The sequence below is a fragment of the Rhinatrema bivittatum genome, chromosome 1 (genome assembly GCF_901001135.1).
Source record: "Rhinatrema bivittatum chromosome 1, aRhiBiv1.1, whole genome shotgun sequence".
NCBI lineage: Eukaryota > Metazoa > Chordata > Amphibia > Gymnophiona > Rhinatrematidae > Rhinatrema > Rhinatrema bivittatum.
This window is the reverse complement of record NC_042615.1, coordinates 649,231,349-649,246,479: the sequence shown is the minus strand read 5'-3', so window position 1 is coordinate 649,246,479 and position 15,131 is coordinate 649,231,349. Positions and strand designations below refer to the sequence as shown.

Below are 15,131 nucleotides of genomic sequence, written 5' to 3'. Positions count from 1 at the left end.
ATTTTTAGTGTCTGCCACCTTAATGAGATTCGGTTCTGTTGCAAAAGCAACTCTGGATCTAAATAATAGTAATTGTGTTCTTAAGTAGCGCTGAGATGGCATAGTTACAGTGACTGATTTAGGATTTTGCTGCCCTTAGGCACTAGTGGGGCTTTCACCCCCTCCCTCCCTTGGACAAGGGACAACAGAGCAGAAGGTCTAAGGCACAGCCTTCCTTGCCCTGCTCTGCTTGCTCCCTGTTCACCTCCTCTTCTCATGATTCTGAATGACAGAGAGGGAAGGGAGCAGAGTGGCTTCTTTTTACTTACTGGATGTGATGGTGGTGCAAGTACATGTGCGCTTGGTAGAAAATAGGCTCTACAAGCATAGATGTGCACACAATTTTATGTGGATGCGTGCAGGGCGTGCAAATGCCGCCTCTACTGCATAAGTGGTAGTCCATTAATTGCATTAATGGACTTCTCTTGGAGGAGAATTCCATGAACTGCAATTAATCAAGTTGACTTAGGGAATAGCCACTGCTATTAATTGCATCAGTAGCCTGGGATCTGTTTAGTGTTTGGGTAATTGCCAGGTTCTTATGGCCTGGGTTGGCCTCTGTTGGAAACAGGATGCTGGGCTTGATGGGACCCTTGGTCTGACCCAGCATGGCAAGTTCTTATGTTTTATAAGGGCAGCGTAACAACGCCATAGCGAGTTTTCCCAGTTCGCCCAATTAAGGAAGAGGACTTCTCAACCCCCCCTAGTTTAATAGTGTACCTTCCCCCCCCTGTTAGCCCCGACCCTTAAAACCCCACTGACGAACCTAGATTTTCTTCATTTTATTACTTACACACCATCCATCGCAATAGTGAAGTTACGTAGCAGGGGACCCCGGCGCGTGCCTTATGTGTGTAAATTCGCACACGTTCCATGTTAAAGTCCCGGAATGCCCATGTCCCACCCTTGCCCAGACCACGACCACACCTTGCTCCTTTTTTTGGGCTTTCTCATTTGTGTGCACACCAGGAGATAAGTGCGTACACGGGCGGCTTTTATAATCTGCTCAGCGCGCGCCAGCCACTTATTTATTTATTTGTTTTTCTATACCAACATTCACAAATGGGTTTCACATACTCTCATATCTCCTGACTTTGGCACGCTCTGGGCTTGTAAAATTCATTCTTAATTGTGTACTGAAATCGCCAGTTGCCACTAAATTACTCCGCTTAAAGTATAGCCATAAAATAAACTCAGATAAAGTCATTAAACTAGCTGAGTCCAAACCTGGAGGCTGATACAACAAGCACAAAGCTCCTCATTAACCCAATCCACATTCCTTCACTGAGTGAACCAGCTGAAGGGAAGACTTATCGCTCAGGAGAGCCCCACCAACGTTCCTTTGATCCCTGGGCTGATGATACATTTAATAACGGGGTGGACTGAGTTGATGTGAAATATGAATACTCAAGACTGTTTCGGATAACCAACTCTAGGTTAGGAAAAATATAGCAGGATGAAGTTCTAATAACAATGAAAAAATATCACTCTTAGCTTTTACATATTGAGCATTGATACCGACTAAAGAAAAATGATCAGAACCCACTGAGTAGGGCCCATATGCAGAGTTAGCCAGGAATATTAAAAACTGATGACCAGGAGGAATCATGGAGATGTAGTTCAGATTTCCCTAAGGCAAGCAAGGCTACAACTTCATGCATACTGTGAGATATAACCAGGGCGGGATCTGCCTCTCAGTAAATTGGAGCCAACTAGCTAACCTGTACCTAACCTGAATCAGCTCCTGCAGCAGGAGGTCTCACTTCTGGGGCTTGAAATTTGCCAGCAAACCTGGTTTTCTGGATGTCTGTCAGGACTATTTATCAGATATATTTGCATACCCTTGGTCTGAGAACTGGGATAATTTGAATATTTTGCTCACTCTGAAACCCTGACCTGATTACAGTCCTGAAGGACAGGAGCTGGGGGCCCCTGGATTGCAGATCTGATAGCAAGGGGATATTCGCTCCCTGGTGTCTGCAAGTTTTTAAATGTAAACAGAAAAATAGGGTTAAAAATGCCAGAGCCCTCAAAATGGCTGCATCTGGTCCTGGTTTGTCCCCTGTCATGTAGCATGCTGTAATTTGTCCTGCTGCTCCCTTAGTCCAAAATTCAGGATGGCCAACCCCAGGACTCTCTTAAAACCTAGGACTTGAGTCTATCTGCTGGCATATGCTGTGTTACTGTGCCTCTCCTCTGATGGACTGGGGTCAGTGTGGATAGTATTATTCACAGGCACTTCACGTTTCCTTTCACTATTCTTGTAGAGAAGGCAGATGGCTATGGGGGAAGGAGGGAGTCGAGGGGAAATGTAGGATTTATGAGGGCAATTTTTAAAAAGGATTTTTCCGCAGGTAGAAAGCTTGTTGCTTGAGTAAATCGGCTATCTGGATGTGGGTGAAAGGGCATGTGTAGTTTCACAACCAGTTGCACTTTGGAGGCGTTCCCAGAGGGGGGGAGGGATTATTCACAGAAAAAGGAGGTGCAGTTCTCTGCGGGTACCTTTTCCTTAAGCAATTTCAAAATGAAACTATGCACCTGCTCACTCGCTTTCAAGGTCATTCATCAAAATGCGTTATGGTGTTATCCACAGGCATTAGGGCCCTAACGCTAGCGATAACGCCATAATGCATGCAAAATTTGAAACTTTAGTCAATGGGGGAGGAGTTTGGGTGGGGTTTATGAAAGTGAGGGGTGTTTAACATTGAATTATTTTACATTTTAACACATGAAATAACTGCACCTTTCCGGCGGGGAGGGAAGAAGGAGAGAGAGAGACCGTCTATTGGTGGCACTCGTATTTGTCATCTATTTATATCACTGTAGGAGGGCCAACTAGTAATTCAGGGTGAGGTTTTGATGGTGGTCTAGGGTTTGGGGGCCAGTTTTACATGCCCAGTCAGAGGTACGAACAGCACAGTAGACATCAGTGAAGATTTGATGTGATTTGAAATGAGGAAAGGTGCACAAAGTTGAGATTTCTACAATATACTCTCGCCCTAGCTTGATAGCATCTAGGTAGAGAGTGCATCAACTAGAGTGAGAGTACAATCTAGAAATCTCATCTTTGTGTACCTTTCCTCCATGAAGTTAGCAAGTAGCACATTTAAAGCTAATCAGAGAAAATTCTTTCACTCAACACACAACTAAGCTCTGGAATTGCTTGCCAGAGGATGTGGTTAGTGCAGTTAGTGTAGCTGGGTTTAAAAAAGACTTTGAGAAGATCTTAGAGAAGAAGTCCATTAACTGCTATTAATCAAGCAAACTTAGGGAATAGCCTCTGCTATTACTGGCATCAGGAGCATGGGATCTTCTTAGTGTTTGGGTAATTGCCAGGTTCTTGTAGCCTGGTTTGGCCACTGATGGAAACAGGATGCTGGGTTTGATGGACCCTTGGTCTGACCCAGTATGGCAATTTCTTGTGTTATGTTCTTCATTTCAAATCGCATCAAATTTTCACTGATGTATACTGTGCTGTTCGTACCTCTGACTGATCATGTAAAACTGACCCCAAAACCCTACCTAACCACACCCCCTTTTTTTTTTTTTTTTTTTTTAATCATGGGTGCTTTTCATGTAAAAATTATAGCAAAATGATGAATCTAGGCCTTTATTTGTAAAGTCTATATCTCGCCTATTCATTTTCCTAGGCGAGGTGCAATTTTGCATACATCATAATTATACATTTTGAAAGTTGGTACAGTAGCAGCAGGTAAAAAGTTCCTGTGGCCTTCTGAGCCAAGTGGGTAGTAGAAAAATTGCGTCCTTCTAAACATCATAACTCTTGGCTGCTGTAATCCTCCGCATCGGAGATGTACGTTTTTGGTTACCCCTGTGGCTTCAAGTAGTGATGGTGTCAACATCTTTTCTACTGACCACACAGTGCAGAAAGTATCACAGTGTTGTGTTTAACCTTTGTAGGATAAAGATGGAAAACCGCTCCTGCCGAAGCCAGAGGTGAAACCCCAGGTGAGCAGAGTGACGCATGCTTGCTCTTGCATATGTAACTGTATATGTGTGTGTGTGTGATCTCTGCACGCGTGCAGGAACTTCCTTTGTTTTTCCTGTTGGGTTTTTCTTTCTTTCCCTTTTAAATTTGCGATTCAGTAAACTGGAAAATGAAGACCATTTTAGGCTACAATTCTAGTGTAGACTTTTTGTTTTTAAACCAAGTTTTAATAGCTGCCTTAATTTTCGACACTTTATCAAATAAAACTGGCCGTTAGATTGGTACTAGATGTAGATCCAGGCTTTCGATCCAGATTCTGCAGCTGACACATTTCCTGATGTGCTTTTACAGTATTTTGTTGTTTTACTTTTTCTACTTGGCCACTTCTTCCTTTGTGAATCGAAGTAAGTCAGGGGGCTGCTGTGCTGATGGTTATCTTCAGCCCTGCGAGCATCATAATAATCCAAATAAAGTATGACTACAGCACAAAGAGCTGATGGAGGGACTTGGGGAAAAGAACATGTTTAAAAACTGGAGCTTTGGCCATAAGTAAAAATTGCAACTCTTGTTCTAAAAGATTGTGAAAATACAAGTAAAGCATGTTAGGGCAAACGAAGAAGGGAGACCTAACAGTAAGACCAAAAAGGAAAGCAATAGAGCCAAGAATTGGGAAAAGTGATATTGTAAAGACTCTTAACTGATGAGAGAACTCTAAATCGGTGGTAATATATAAACCTCACATCATCACTGACTTCATTATTTTCCCTTAATGTCTGCCTCCAGCCAATGACTGACACTGAGCTCGTAGATGCATTCTCAGAGGGTTTTGTCACTTCCCCTGCTACGACACTACAGTCTGCCCCTCCACCTAAGGTATGTAGCCTCATGATCTTGTGTTACGTAGGAGCCCCCTGTGTTTCGTCCTCAGAATTTAGCTCAGCTTGTAGTCCATCCAGACATAGATGCGCAGTCCGCTGGCTGAAAAGTACTAGAGCTGTATAGGCATGGCTGCTGCCATGGGCTCTGTTTTTGCGCTTCGGTGGCAGAGCAGTGATGTCAGCGTGACTGCCCTGCTCTGGGAAGTGGGGGAGGGAGATGTGCTGATATCACATGCTGATCTCTAGTTGGTGCACAGTGACTGCTCCCAGCAACAAGAGAGCTGCTCTGCTTAAAATGAGTTAGCTGCCGACTGGGCACTGAAGAGCAAAACAGATACACGAGCTATATTTGTATCTTTCTTCTAGTGATAAGTCAGTTGGTAAAAATGAGGTGTAAGTGATTGCTATCACCTCCAGTTCACCTTTGCTTGACTTATTGCCTGAAATACATTTTTTTTTAGGTACACTGTCACTGCCTAGTACAGTGGCTTTCACTTCCAGTCCTGCATACAGGTCAGGTTTTCAGGATATCCCTAATGAAAATGCATAAGATAGTTTTGCATTTGCACTGCCTCAGTTGTATGCAAATCTATCTCGGGCATATTTAGTAGTAATATCCTGAAAACCTAACCTAGGAAATGACTACTCATTTGCGGTCCTCAGGGACTGGAAGTGAATACCTCTAGCCTGGTAAGAAGAAAATAAAAACTTATGGAAGTACTTGACATTATTAGACAATAATATTAATATTGTATGTTGACATCCATTATAAAAAGATCGCACCCTGACCTACATTCTGTTTTCTATGTATGGGGAGAGGGTAATTTTCAGAGGTACTTCTGGTTGTTTATATGCTGAAATGGCATTTTACAAAATTGCACATAATTTTTTCTTGTCTGAGTGGAGGCATTTCCGGGTGTGGGGTTGGGAAGGGATTGGACTACATGCATGCTTTTCCTAATTTCAAAAGTATGCATGTACATTTTCAAGAAGAAATTTTGCACCTGCTTCAGCAGATGCAAGTAGATTTGGTGAGATCATTTTCAAGTCTGACTCATGTGCATAAATCCACTTTGTAACTTGGTGTGACTTATGCAGGTATTTGCAGGCTAGCCTTGTGTGCGATGTCACAAAATTACCTCCAGAATGTGCAACAAAATAAGATTTGTAATTAGCAAGCCATCTTGTCTCTGTATCGAGATCAGTAATTCTCAGCCCAGACCTCAGGGTGCACCCAGCCAATTGGGTTTTCAGGATATCCATGATGAATATGCATGAGACAGATTTGCATACAGTGGAGGCCGTGCACATAACTTTCATGTACAGACTCGCTGGATGGGTGTTTGAGACCCATTATTCTAGATCTCTCTAGATAGATGCTGAAAGCGCAGACAAGATACATTGAAGGTTTCATTGATATGTCATGTTTAGTATGAGATGGCTCTTTAAAGATCAAGTTGCAACTGGGCTGTCACAGCTGCTAAAAAAGGCATATTTAACTGAAATCTTCCCTAGAGGTTGGCCATAATAAAAGCATGAGTTAATTTATTGTTACTTAATTGATGTTCTTGGTATATACAATGCATGTCTCTTGAATTGCACTCTGATTTATTCTGGACGTTTCATATTTGAGGGCCCCCCATACCACCACACATGCCTTTCCCTACCATACACTGAATTGAGGAGGGTAACAGGTGCTAGGAGGGGAGTGAGAGGAAGGCAGAGTGCAGGAAGGGACATTTGATATCAGGTAACCTGAGTAATAGAAATACACAACAGTAATACTTCTGCTGTAGGACAGAGCTGGGACTGCTTGTGTCTTCTGTTAGAGTTGAATTGTTTCATCCATCAATGTTACTGTAAGTTGAAATGCTCTTTTATTTCAGAAGGATGATACAAAGTCTGTGGGTGCTGAAAAAGCTGTCTCCTGCTCTACAGCTTCTGCGGTGCATGCTGGAGCTCCATTGCCCGGTGCTTCAGTAAGTCTTAGAGATGTGATTAAAATGCCATTTTACTAGTGAAACATAAAGCCATTTTTTTAAGAAAATGAGAACTGTCTGGAACAGTTTCAACTGGAAAACTGTAATTCTAAATTGGCAGCTTCCCTCTCTCCATGCAAGGACCTGGCAGGAATTCCCTCAAAGGGGCCTCATCAGAAACCTGTAAAGATATGTGCTCGGTGCATCTGTCATTTACTGATTTCTCAGCAAGCAGGTTGTAATTGCGGGAACACAGCAGTGCCCACACCGCTGAATATCCCCAGCTATCTTAAAGTTAGCTGGATAAGTTCATGTGGCTAACCATAGGTTTGCTATTAGGACACACATATATCCCCACTCTGTCTACATATGCCTGCCTCGTTATGCATACACAAACGTGTGCACACACACAGTCCTCTCAAGAAAGGTCTGCTGTGTAGGGCGATGGGTGAGTTTATGTAGCTGGTTTGCAGGTTTGTTTCTCTTCTGTTGTTTGAAGCATGTCATGGAGTTAGAACCTGCTGCTGTCAGTAGCCCATAGGACAAACTGAACATGAAAAGAACACGGGGTAGATTTTTAAAGAAGTGCGTGCGGGGTACATTTGTGTGCACTACCCGGCATGCACAAATGTACACCCAATTTTATAACATGCGCAAGCTGCCGCGCGCATGTTATAAAATCCGAGGTCGGCACGCGCAAGGGGGTGCACGCTTGTGCACCTTGCGCATGCCGAGCCCAAGGGGAGCCCCGATGGCTTTCCCCATTCCCTCCAAGGAAATTTCCTCCCCATTACCTGGCAAGGAAATGTCCAGGAGGACCTTCTGTATTAAAATTGGAAATCTTCACTCGTAGTCTGGCCTGGTGGGTCAGTGACAGTGCTGCATGCTGTCCTGTAGAGGGTCTGGGGATTTCATTATGTCTGACCCCTGGGTCAGCTAGGGCTCAGGGTGCTGCAGGCGGTCCCAGCCATCATGCATCAGTGACTTGCTGTGGCTGAATTAAGGACCCATGAATGCAGAATCCTGGGATTCATGTCCTAGCATTGAGCTAGGTGAGTCAGAGAAAATATGACTGAGTAGTTAAGATTGAGTCCATGATGCCCAGTCCCAGCCCCAGTTCCAGTTGAGCTGGAAACCCAAAGGAGCAGGAGGAAGAATGTGTACAGAAGACATTGGCCAAGGGTGGGAGATTGATGTAAATGGGATTATGGTTGTCATAGAAATGATAGCAGAAAAGGACCACATGTTCCACCCAGTTTGTCCAGCAAGCTTATGCCAGTATCTGCTGCACTGTGCAGGCTATCCTCGTGCTTATCCGTTCCCAGACCGTAAATGTCAGGGCGCTCGGATGCATATTTTTTATTCCAAAATAATAGCGAAAATATGGAATGGATTTGATGTGAAAGGAAAGGAGACATAGAAATATAACTACCAGAGGCACTAAAGCATTTCTGAAAGTGTAGCAAGTGTATCGAGGCATGAAATCTGGTCAGTAGCACATGATAGTCCCATCAAGAGCATGTTGATGGTTTTTTTCCATATAAAAAAAGTATACATTCCAGTACATTTCCAGGAACTTTTCCTGCTCAAGAATTTAATTATAAAAGTATAACTCTCCACTGATAAAATCATCCTGTTCTTTCTTGTGTAGATAGATACTGTAATAAATTTTTGTAATTGGAAAGTAATGCATGTGCATTTCAACAGAACGACACCATCCCTGACGACTTATTGGATACCCTGTCTGGGACACTGGGCACACGAGAGGTCGATCCCAATGAAAACAAGCCCGCGGTGGACGTAGTAAAGGTACTTTTTAGTGCAACATGGAGCAAGGAGACATTTGAGCTCACTGCATTTCATGAGTAGTGGAGATATTTCATGAGTTCGTCCACATAGCACGACTGCGCTTCCCCCACTCGCTGAGCAGCAATCACGGACCGAGCCAAGTGTCCCGTGTGTGTAAATCAGAAACATAACTGTGCATGGCCAGGGCTTACAAAGGAACCGAGGGATAACTGTGCAGCCTTTCTTTTGTACTTAAGGAGTATATTGTATGTCAGATGAGGTAGAGGCTCGTCCAAGGAAATAAAATGGATAAAAATAATTAGAAGCATTTGCATTATGCCAGATGCTTAAAAAGATGACCATGAGAAAAGAGCAACAGCCTGTCAGGGCATCCATTCTCCACTTCAGTACAAGTTGGTTTTTTTTTTTTTTTTAAATCCAGACTTTATTGAAGTATATTTTAAAGTTTATACTTTGTTCACATGGTGGCCTTGAGGCTGCAAAAGCCAAGCTTGTTCCGACATTGACTGTTTTTGACTGTCACTGCTTTGGGAAGATTCTGGTCCTGATGTTAGTGCATGCACAGTTACAGCATGATCATATACAGACCTGCGTGCTTACTTCCCTAAGTGGCTAAGAACATGTTTAGGAGGTCATTTTCGAAGGGATTTATACATGGTAAATGGGCTTTTGAAAATTGCTACTTTTACACCCACAACTCCTTTGAAAATTCACACCAGAGGGCTAGATTGTCAAAAGATTTAATGCACGTAAATGGACTTTTGAAAATTGCTAAGATATATGCTACTTTTGTGTATGTAACTTATTTGAAAATTGCCTCCTAAGGTTATTAGACTTGTAGTAAGGCTTATTCATAGCTTTTTGTATGTGTTAAAAGTTCAAATATAACAAGTTTCTGTATATTTTGCTTTTGGTATTTATCATCTTGACCCAATTGACCCTGTGTCATGATTTTAGAAGGGGGGGTGCCCTAACATGTGAGAATGTTTACTGAAACAGGATATTTATTGATGTGGACAACAACTATTTTTAGAATTGCTTATTTTTAGGCACCTCTATTTTCAAGCATTTTAAACAGGAATTGTGCACAGGGGAGCCAGCAGTAGCTAGTTTAGATGCCTTACCACTGTATGCTAGGCACAGAACACCCAAGATGTTTTTCGGTTTTGGAGCTGACAATTTTTTTTTTCATTAATAAACCCTACGTTAGATATTTTTGATCATAAAAGATGTCTTATTCCAAACTCTCTGACTTTATTACCTCACCTACATTTTTTTGAAAGCTGACCTTGCAATCTCTAGGATATAAAAAAACAAGTGACCCGGACACCCCATGTAGAAAGAAGAGTTGTTTCTGTTAGTTTGCTTTCTGCTTGGCTCTAGCCAAATCTAATAGCAAGACTGACCAGGCTGATGCTAGAAGACCGAGCCAGGAAACTGGGTTTCAAAGTCTTCACCCACTGGCACTCCTTGTGAGCTTGGGCAAGTCCCATTGTCTCATACACCCACAGATTGTAAACTCATTGGGGTAGAGTCTCGTCTGCATGCAGTTTATTGTAAAGCATCCTGGTTTAGGTTATATGCATGATAAAATAAATGTATGAAGTGCCTGGGACATGTCATTTTGTTGAAATTTTGGATGAATAATTCATGCTGAGATCACCAAGGAAATACTATTTGAGAGCGAGTCCCATGTGCAGTTTTACTGGTCATTTTTTAATCTCAGGATACGGCATCCTAGCCTGCTTCATAAGCTGCTTGTTTTCTAGGCTGTAGGACAGTCTTGCATCTTTCCTAGCTTTTCTGCCTTTTTTTAAATTTTGTATTTCTCTTCTAACATATACCGTTGTCGAGTTTTCTGATGATCGCAGAGCATGTCCTGTAACCTCGCCACATTCTCACCATAGCAGATTCTGCTCCGTAGTTAAGAAAGCAGGCTTAAATTTCTTGGAGTCCTCTTGGTGCCTGATAAAAAAAAAAAATATATGGCTCTTAAGTTCTGACTTCAGAAGGGGAGCAAAACAAACACTCAAGCAATTGATCAAGTTCCGCTCCTATGTCGGTGAGTCGCACACACTTCTTTTGCCAGATGCACAGCTTAGAAATGGCGCACTGATCAGAAACTGTACAGCTTACCCAACTGCGTATGCATTTGCTTTGCTGTCTTTTGAAAATAGAGCCCCTCCCTGTCAGGCTATTGAGTGCATATGGAATTAACCCCTTTCAGTTTCTTCTGTGCCAATTTCTCTGACCTTCTCTTGTGCGGCCTCATCTCAAATGCGCCAAACTAGGCTTAGGTACTTCGGCTTCTCTCTAAACCCTTTAACCACATGTTCCGTGTATCTGGTGGAATCTGCATGTTCCACGGAAATGCACACGTGCAGATTTTAGAAGGCGCTGGCATGCTATCCAACAACAGTCCTGTTGCCGAGGTTACCTGGAGCATCCTGGCTTGATCGAGTTACTCTCTAAGGCAAGGTCATATGGTCTTGCTTTTAGAAGGCAGAGCTGCAGCCACAGGAATTCAATATTCCTTGGATCCAAAGGATCTCCAAAATTTCTCAGATGACAAAATATAACCTTGGCATTTTGTGAGGAAAGACTGTAGCGAGCAGCTTCCTCAAAAAAATGGCACTGAAAGATGTGGGTGGTCTTCTCTTAATCCCCACCAGGACGAAGGAGAGGACTGGGGCTCTCCTCCAAAAAAGAAGACAAAGAAAAATCATAAAACCTGGGAAGAAAAGACAGAACCTGAGTTACAGGTAGAATCTTTTTAGTTAATCTGACTATCACAAGTGAGAACTGCTGAAATGATCCAGTTGTATTAATGTACTAATGAAAGTTACTAATAGAATCAATTTAGACTGCAACCTTCAGCTTGGTTATCCAGTATAGTTTTTTGGCTGATTGCATTAGTCTATGATAGACCTGAGACATGCGAACCTTGGAAAGGTAAGATCAGAAAGCACTGCAGAGATGAGGAGGAAAGAAGATGAGCGCGTTGTTCTTAAGCATTCTGAGAGGTCAGAGAGGTCAGTGAAACAGCATGCCGGCCGTTTAAGAGGTGGCCTTGCCAGCAGTTCAGCTAGTGGTGATATACTCTTTCCAAAAGAGAGGAAATGGGATGCAGTATTAGAAACGAAACAGTAAAAGATATGGAAGCCCCCCTCCCCCCAACATCCTTTCTTGGACTCACTGATCCTGTTGACTGCCACAGTACACACCTGATTGTAATAGGGAGCAAAGAAAAGTTCTCACTTGGATGTCCAAAGATAAAGCTTTCAGTATGTGTTAGGTAAAAATAAAAAATGGCACAGCAAAGGGATCATGAGAATAGATATATTCCACTAGAAGCAAAGAGCATAGTTTCCTAGCGTGTAGCCAGATGGACTCAGGACCTATGGGTTATGCTCCCCTGCCAGCAGATGGAGACGGAGACATCAGAGGGGCTGACGTCACCCTAGGTACGCCCCCCACAGTGATCTCAGCCCTTCAGTATTTCTCCGTCTCTAGCAGATGGTGGACATGCCTCTCCATATGGGGGATTGCTGTACTTTTTGGAAGCAGGCGTAACTTGTGCGTGCCGCCTCGTCAGCCTCCGGCAGAGGCCGCAGTGCCGGAGGACTTGGGACTGCCCTCCCGGCCCGCCCCCGAAGCCTTGCCACGCCCCTGGACCCGCCTCGGACCGCCCCCGGGCACGCCCCCAGGACACGCCCCCGGTCTTCGGACATGCCCCGGACACGCCCCCTCCTGCCCCTTTTACAAAGCCCCGGGACTTACGCGCACCGGCGGCCTATGCAAAATAGGTGCGCCGGCGCAGGGCTTTTAAAATCTATCCCATAAAGTTTTAAGCGTGAGCTGACAGAACACACAGTTACCGCCGCCAATGGCTCCGGCAGCCAAGAAAAAAATGCACCTTTCTCTCTGCGCTGCTTGTCATGTTAGGGCTACACAGTCCGACCTGGATTCCAACTTAGTCGGCACTGTAAGGAAGCCCAGGGAGAGTTGGCCTTCCCTGACTTTAAGTACGGCTTCTCCCAATCAGAGGATGGGTTAGCCATAGCCTTAACTGGAAGTACTCCTGATCTGAGTACCTCCAGAACTGGGTCATCCATGGGAGAAGGAAATTCAGTGGCACCTACCCCAGTACCTCCTGGGCTAGGCATGGACCCAGCTGCCTTCTCTTGGGTGGAATTTTTCCAGGGCCTTCAGGCCTTTGCACAGGTGCAATCTGCCCCTGTCAGAATGGAGCCTCAGCCGGTAAGCCCTCCCTCTCCCAGTCCTTTTGGCAAACCTCAAGGCATGCCTTGCCTCACCAAGGGTATTCCTGGCAGGCACAGACGAAGAAGAGGATACAGATTCCTTGGAAGATGGTGAAATTTCCCCTGGTTTAGAACCGTATCGGACCATGTTACGTTTTTTTCATAGAGATGAATTGCCGGCCCTGGTTTCCCAGACCCTGAAGATACTGGGAGTTTCTGGAGTGGACCCTATGATGAATCCCATTCTCATTTCCCTAGGGAAAGCCTCTTCCTACTTTCCAGTACTGGAAGCCATCCAGAAGTTGATTGACCTGGAATGGGATGCCCCAGAAGCAAGTTTTAAAGGGGCACAAGCGTTAGAAGCTCTATACCCACTGGATCTGGCAGTGAGAGAGCGTTTGCATTTCCCAAAAGTGGATGCGCTGGTCTGTGCCGTTTCTAAGTGAATAACTATCCCAGTGGAGGGAGAAGCATCCTTAAAGGATGCGCATGATGGATGGATGGATGGAGTCCATCCTTAAATGACCTTACAGATTTCTTCTTGTTGTGCCCTGTTTGCTCGTTCGAGCCTATTCCTCTCTCAGGAGGTGGATGACTCTGGGTGAATTCCAGAGCGGTTATGGAACCCACCACCGACTTTTTAGCTGACGTGGGCTCGGATCTAGTTTGTACTTTGGACAGAGGAGTTGCATCAGCGGTGGCAGCCAGAAGACAGCTATGGCTGCGGAATTGGTCAGTAGACGCAACCTGCAAGGCAAATCTTACAAAGATGCCCTTTAAAGGATCACTGCTTTTTGGAAGCGAATTGGAAAAGCTGGCCAGTAAATGGGGTGAATCTCCAATTCTCCCTGGCTACCAGAAAAGAGAAAGCAGTTATAGCACCCCTCGCCTGTGAGGGTTCGATCCAGGAACTCCCAACGCTTTCACCCCTACAGAAACTCGACATTTCAGAGGTCTTGGCCCTCTGGGAGGTCTCAGTCCTTGCGTGGTCGACAGCCCAAGAAAGGGGCAAGCTCGGGTTCAGGTTTGTACCAAACCCACCCCCCCCTCCCCCAATGAAAGTTTGCCAACCCACCCTTGGAATCAGGTTGATTATCCCTCTTCTACCAGCGGTGGGTCGAGATCACTTCAGACAAATAGGTACTGGAGGTCATATGAGAAGGGTATGTGCTAGAATTTCACAGCACTCCTCTGGACATATTCATGATGTCTCCTTGCCACTCTCAGCACAAAAAGAGGCTCCTCAGGATGAGGGCTATAATCCCAGTACTTGCGCCCCAGGAAAATAAGGGGCATTATTCCATCTATTTCATCATACCCAAGAAGGAAGGTTTCTTTCACCCCATGCTGGACCTCAAGAGTGTCAACTGATATCTACGAGTGAATCATTTCCACAAAAATCATACACTCTGTGTTAATGGCCATAAAATGGGAGAGTTCTTAACCTCCCTGGACCTTTCTGAGGCCGACCTACATATTCCAATCCATCAAGAACACCAATGTTTCCTATGTTTTGCGGTACCGAGTCATCATCAGTTCCGGGCACTGCCCTTTGGCCTAGCCCCCGAAACATTTTCCAAGATTATGGTGTCATGTCAACAGCAGCATTGAGAAAAGAGGGAATCCTGGTGCACCCATACTTGGATGACTGGTTGATCTGGGCCAAGTCCGTGCAAGAGAGTCTCCGGGTGACCAACAGGGTGACCTCCTTGCTTCAGGAACTTGGTTGGGTCGTAAACCTGGATAAAAGCAGTCTCAAACCCTCCCAGTCCTTGGAATATCTGGGAGTCTGGTTTGACACCAAGCAGGGCAAGGTCTTCCTTCTGACCATGTGAATAAGGAAGTTGATGTTCCAAGTGCATCAGTTGATGAGCACAATACGCTCGACTGTGTGGAGCTACCTCCAAGTTCTCAGTTTGATGGTGGCAACCCTGGAGGTAGTGCTGTGGGTAAGGCACACATGCAACCACTTCAACGCTCACTAGTGTCATGTTGGAACCCGCAGTCTGAAGGCTATTCAATTTGCCTCCGCTTACCAAGGGGGAGTATGCTCTCAGTTCCAGTGGTGGCTGCAGGAAGCTTATCTGAGTAGGGGTGTTCCCCTGTCCTCTCCAAATTGACTGACTGGTCCTCACAACAGATGTGAGACTCCAGGGCTGGGGAGTTCACTGTCAGGAACTGATGGCCTAGGGACATTGGACCGAGGAAGAGGCCC

General features: G+C 44.7%; 1 protein-coding gene across 4 annotated transcripts in view; it reads left to right on the top strand.

Annotated features, from left to right (window-relative positions):
- The window catches only part of CAST (calpastatin), a 303,324-nt gene that overhangs the window by 265,551 nt on the left and 22,642 nt on the right, over positions 1-15,131 (top strand). For all 4 annotated transcript variants that reach the window (XM_029572924.1, XM_029572935.1, XM_029572943.1 and 1 more), the window contains 4 exons: positions 3,961-4,008; positions 4,772-4,861; positions 6,753-6,845; positions 8,553-8,654. In XM_029572924.1, coding sequence (XP_029428784.1) covers positions 3,961-4,008; positions 4,772-4,861; positions 6,753-6,845; positions 8,553-8,654 — 333 coding nt within the window. The remainder of the gene's footprint in view (positions 1-3,960; positions 4,009-4,771; positions 4,862-6,752; positions 6,846-8,552; positions 8,655-15,131) is intronic.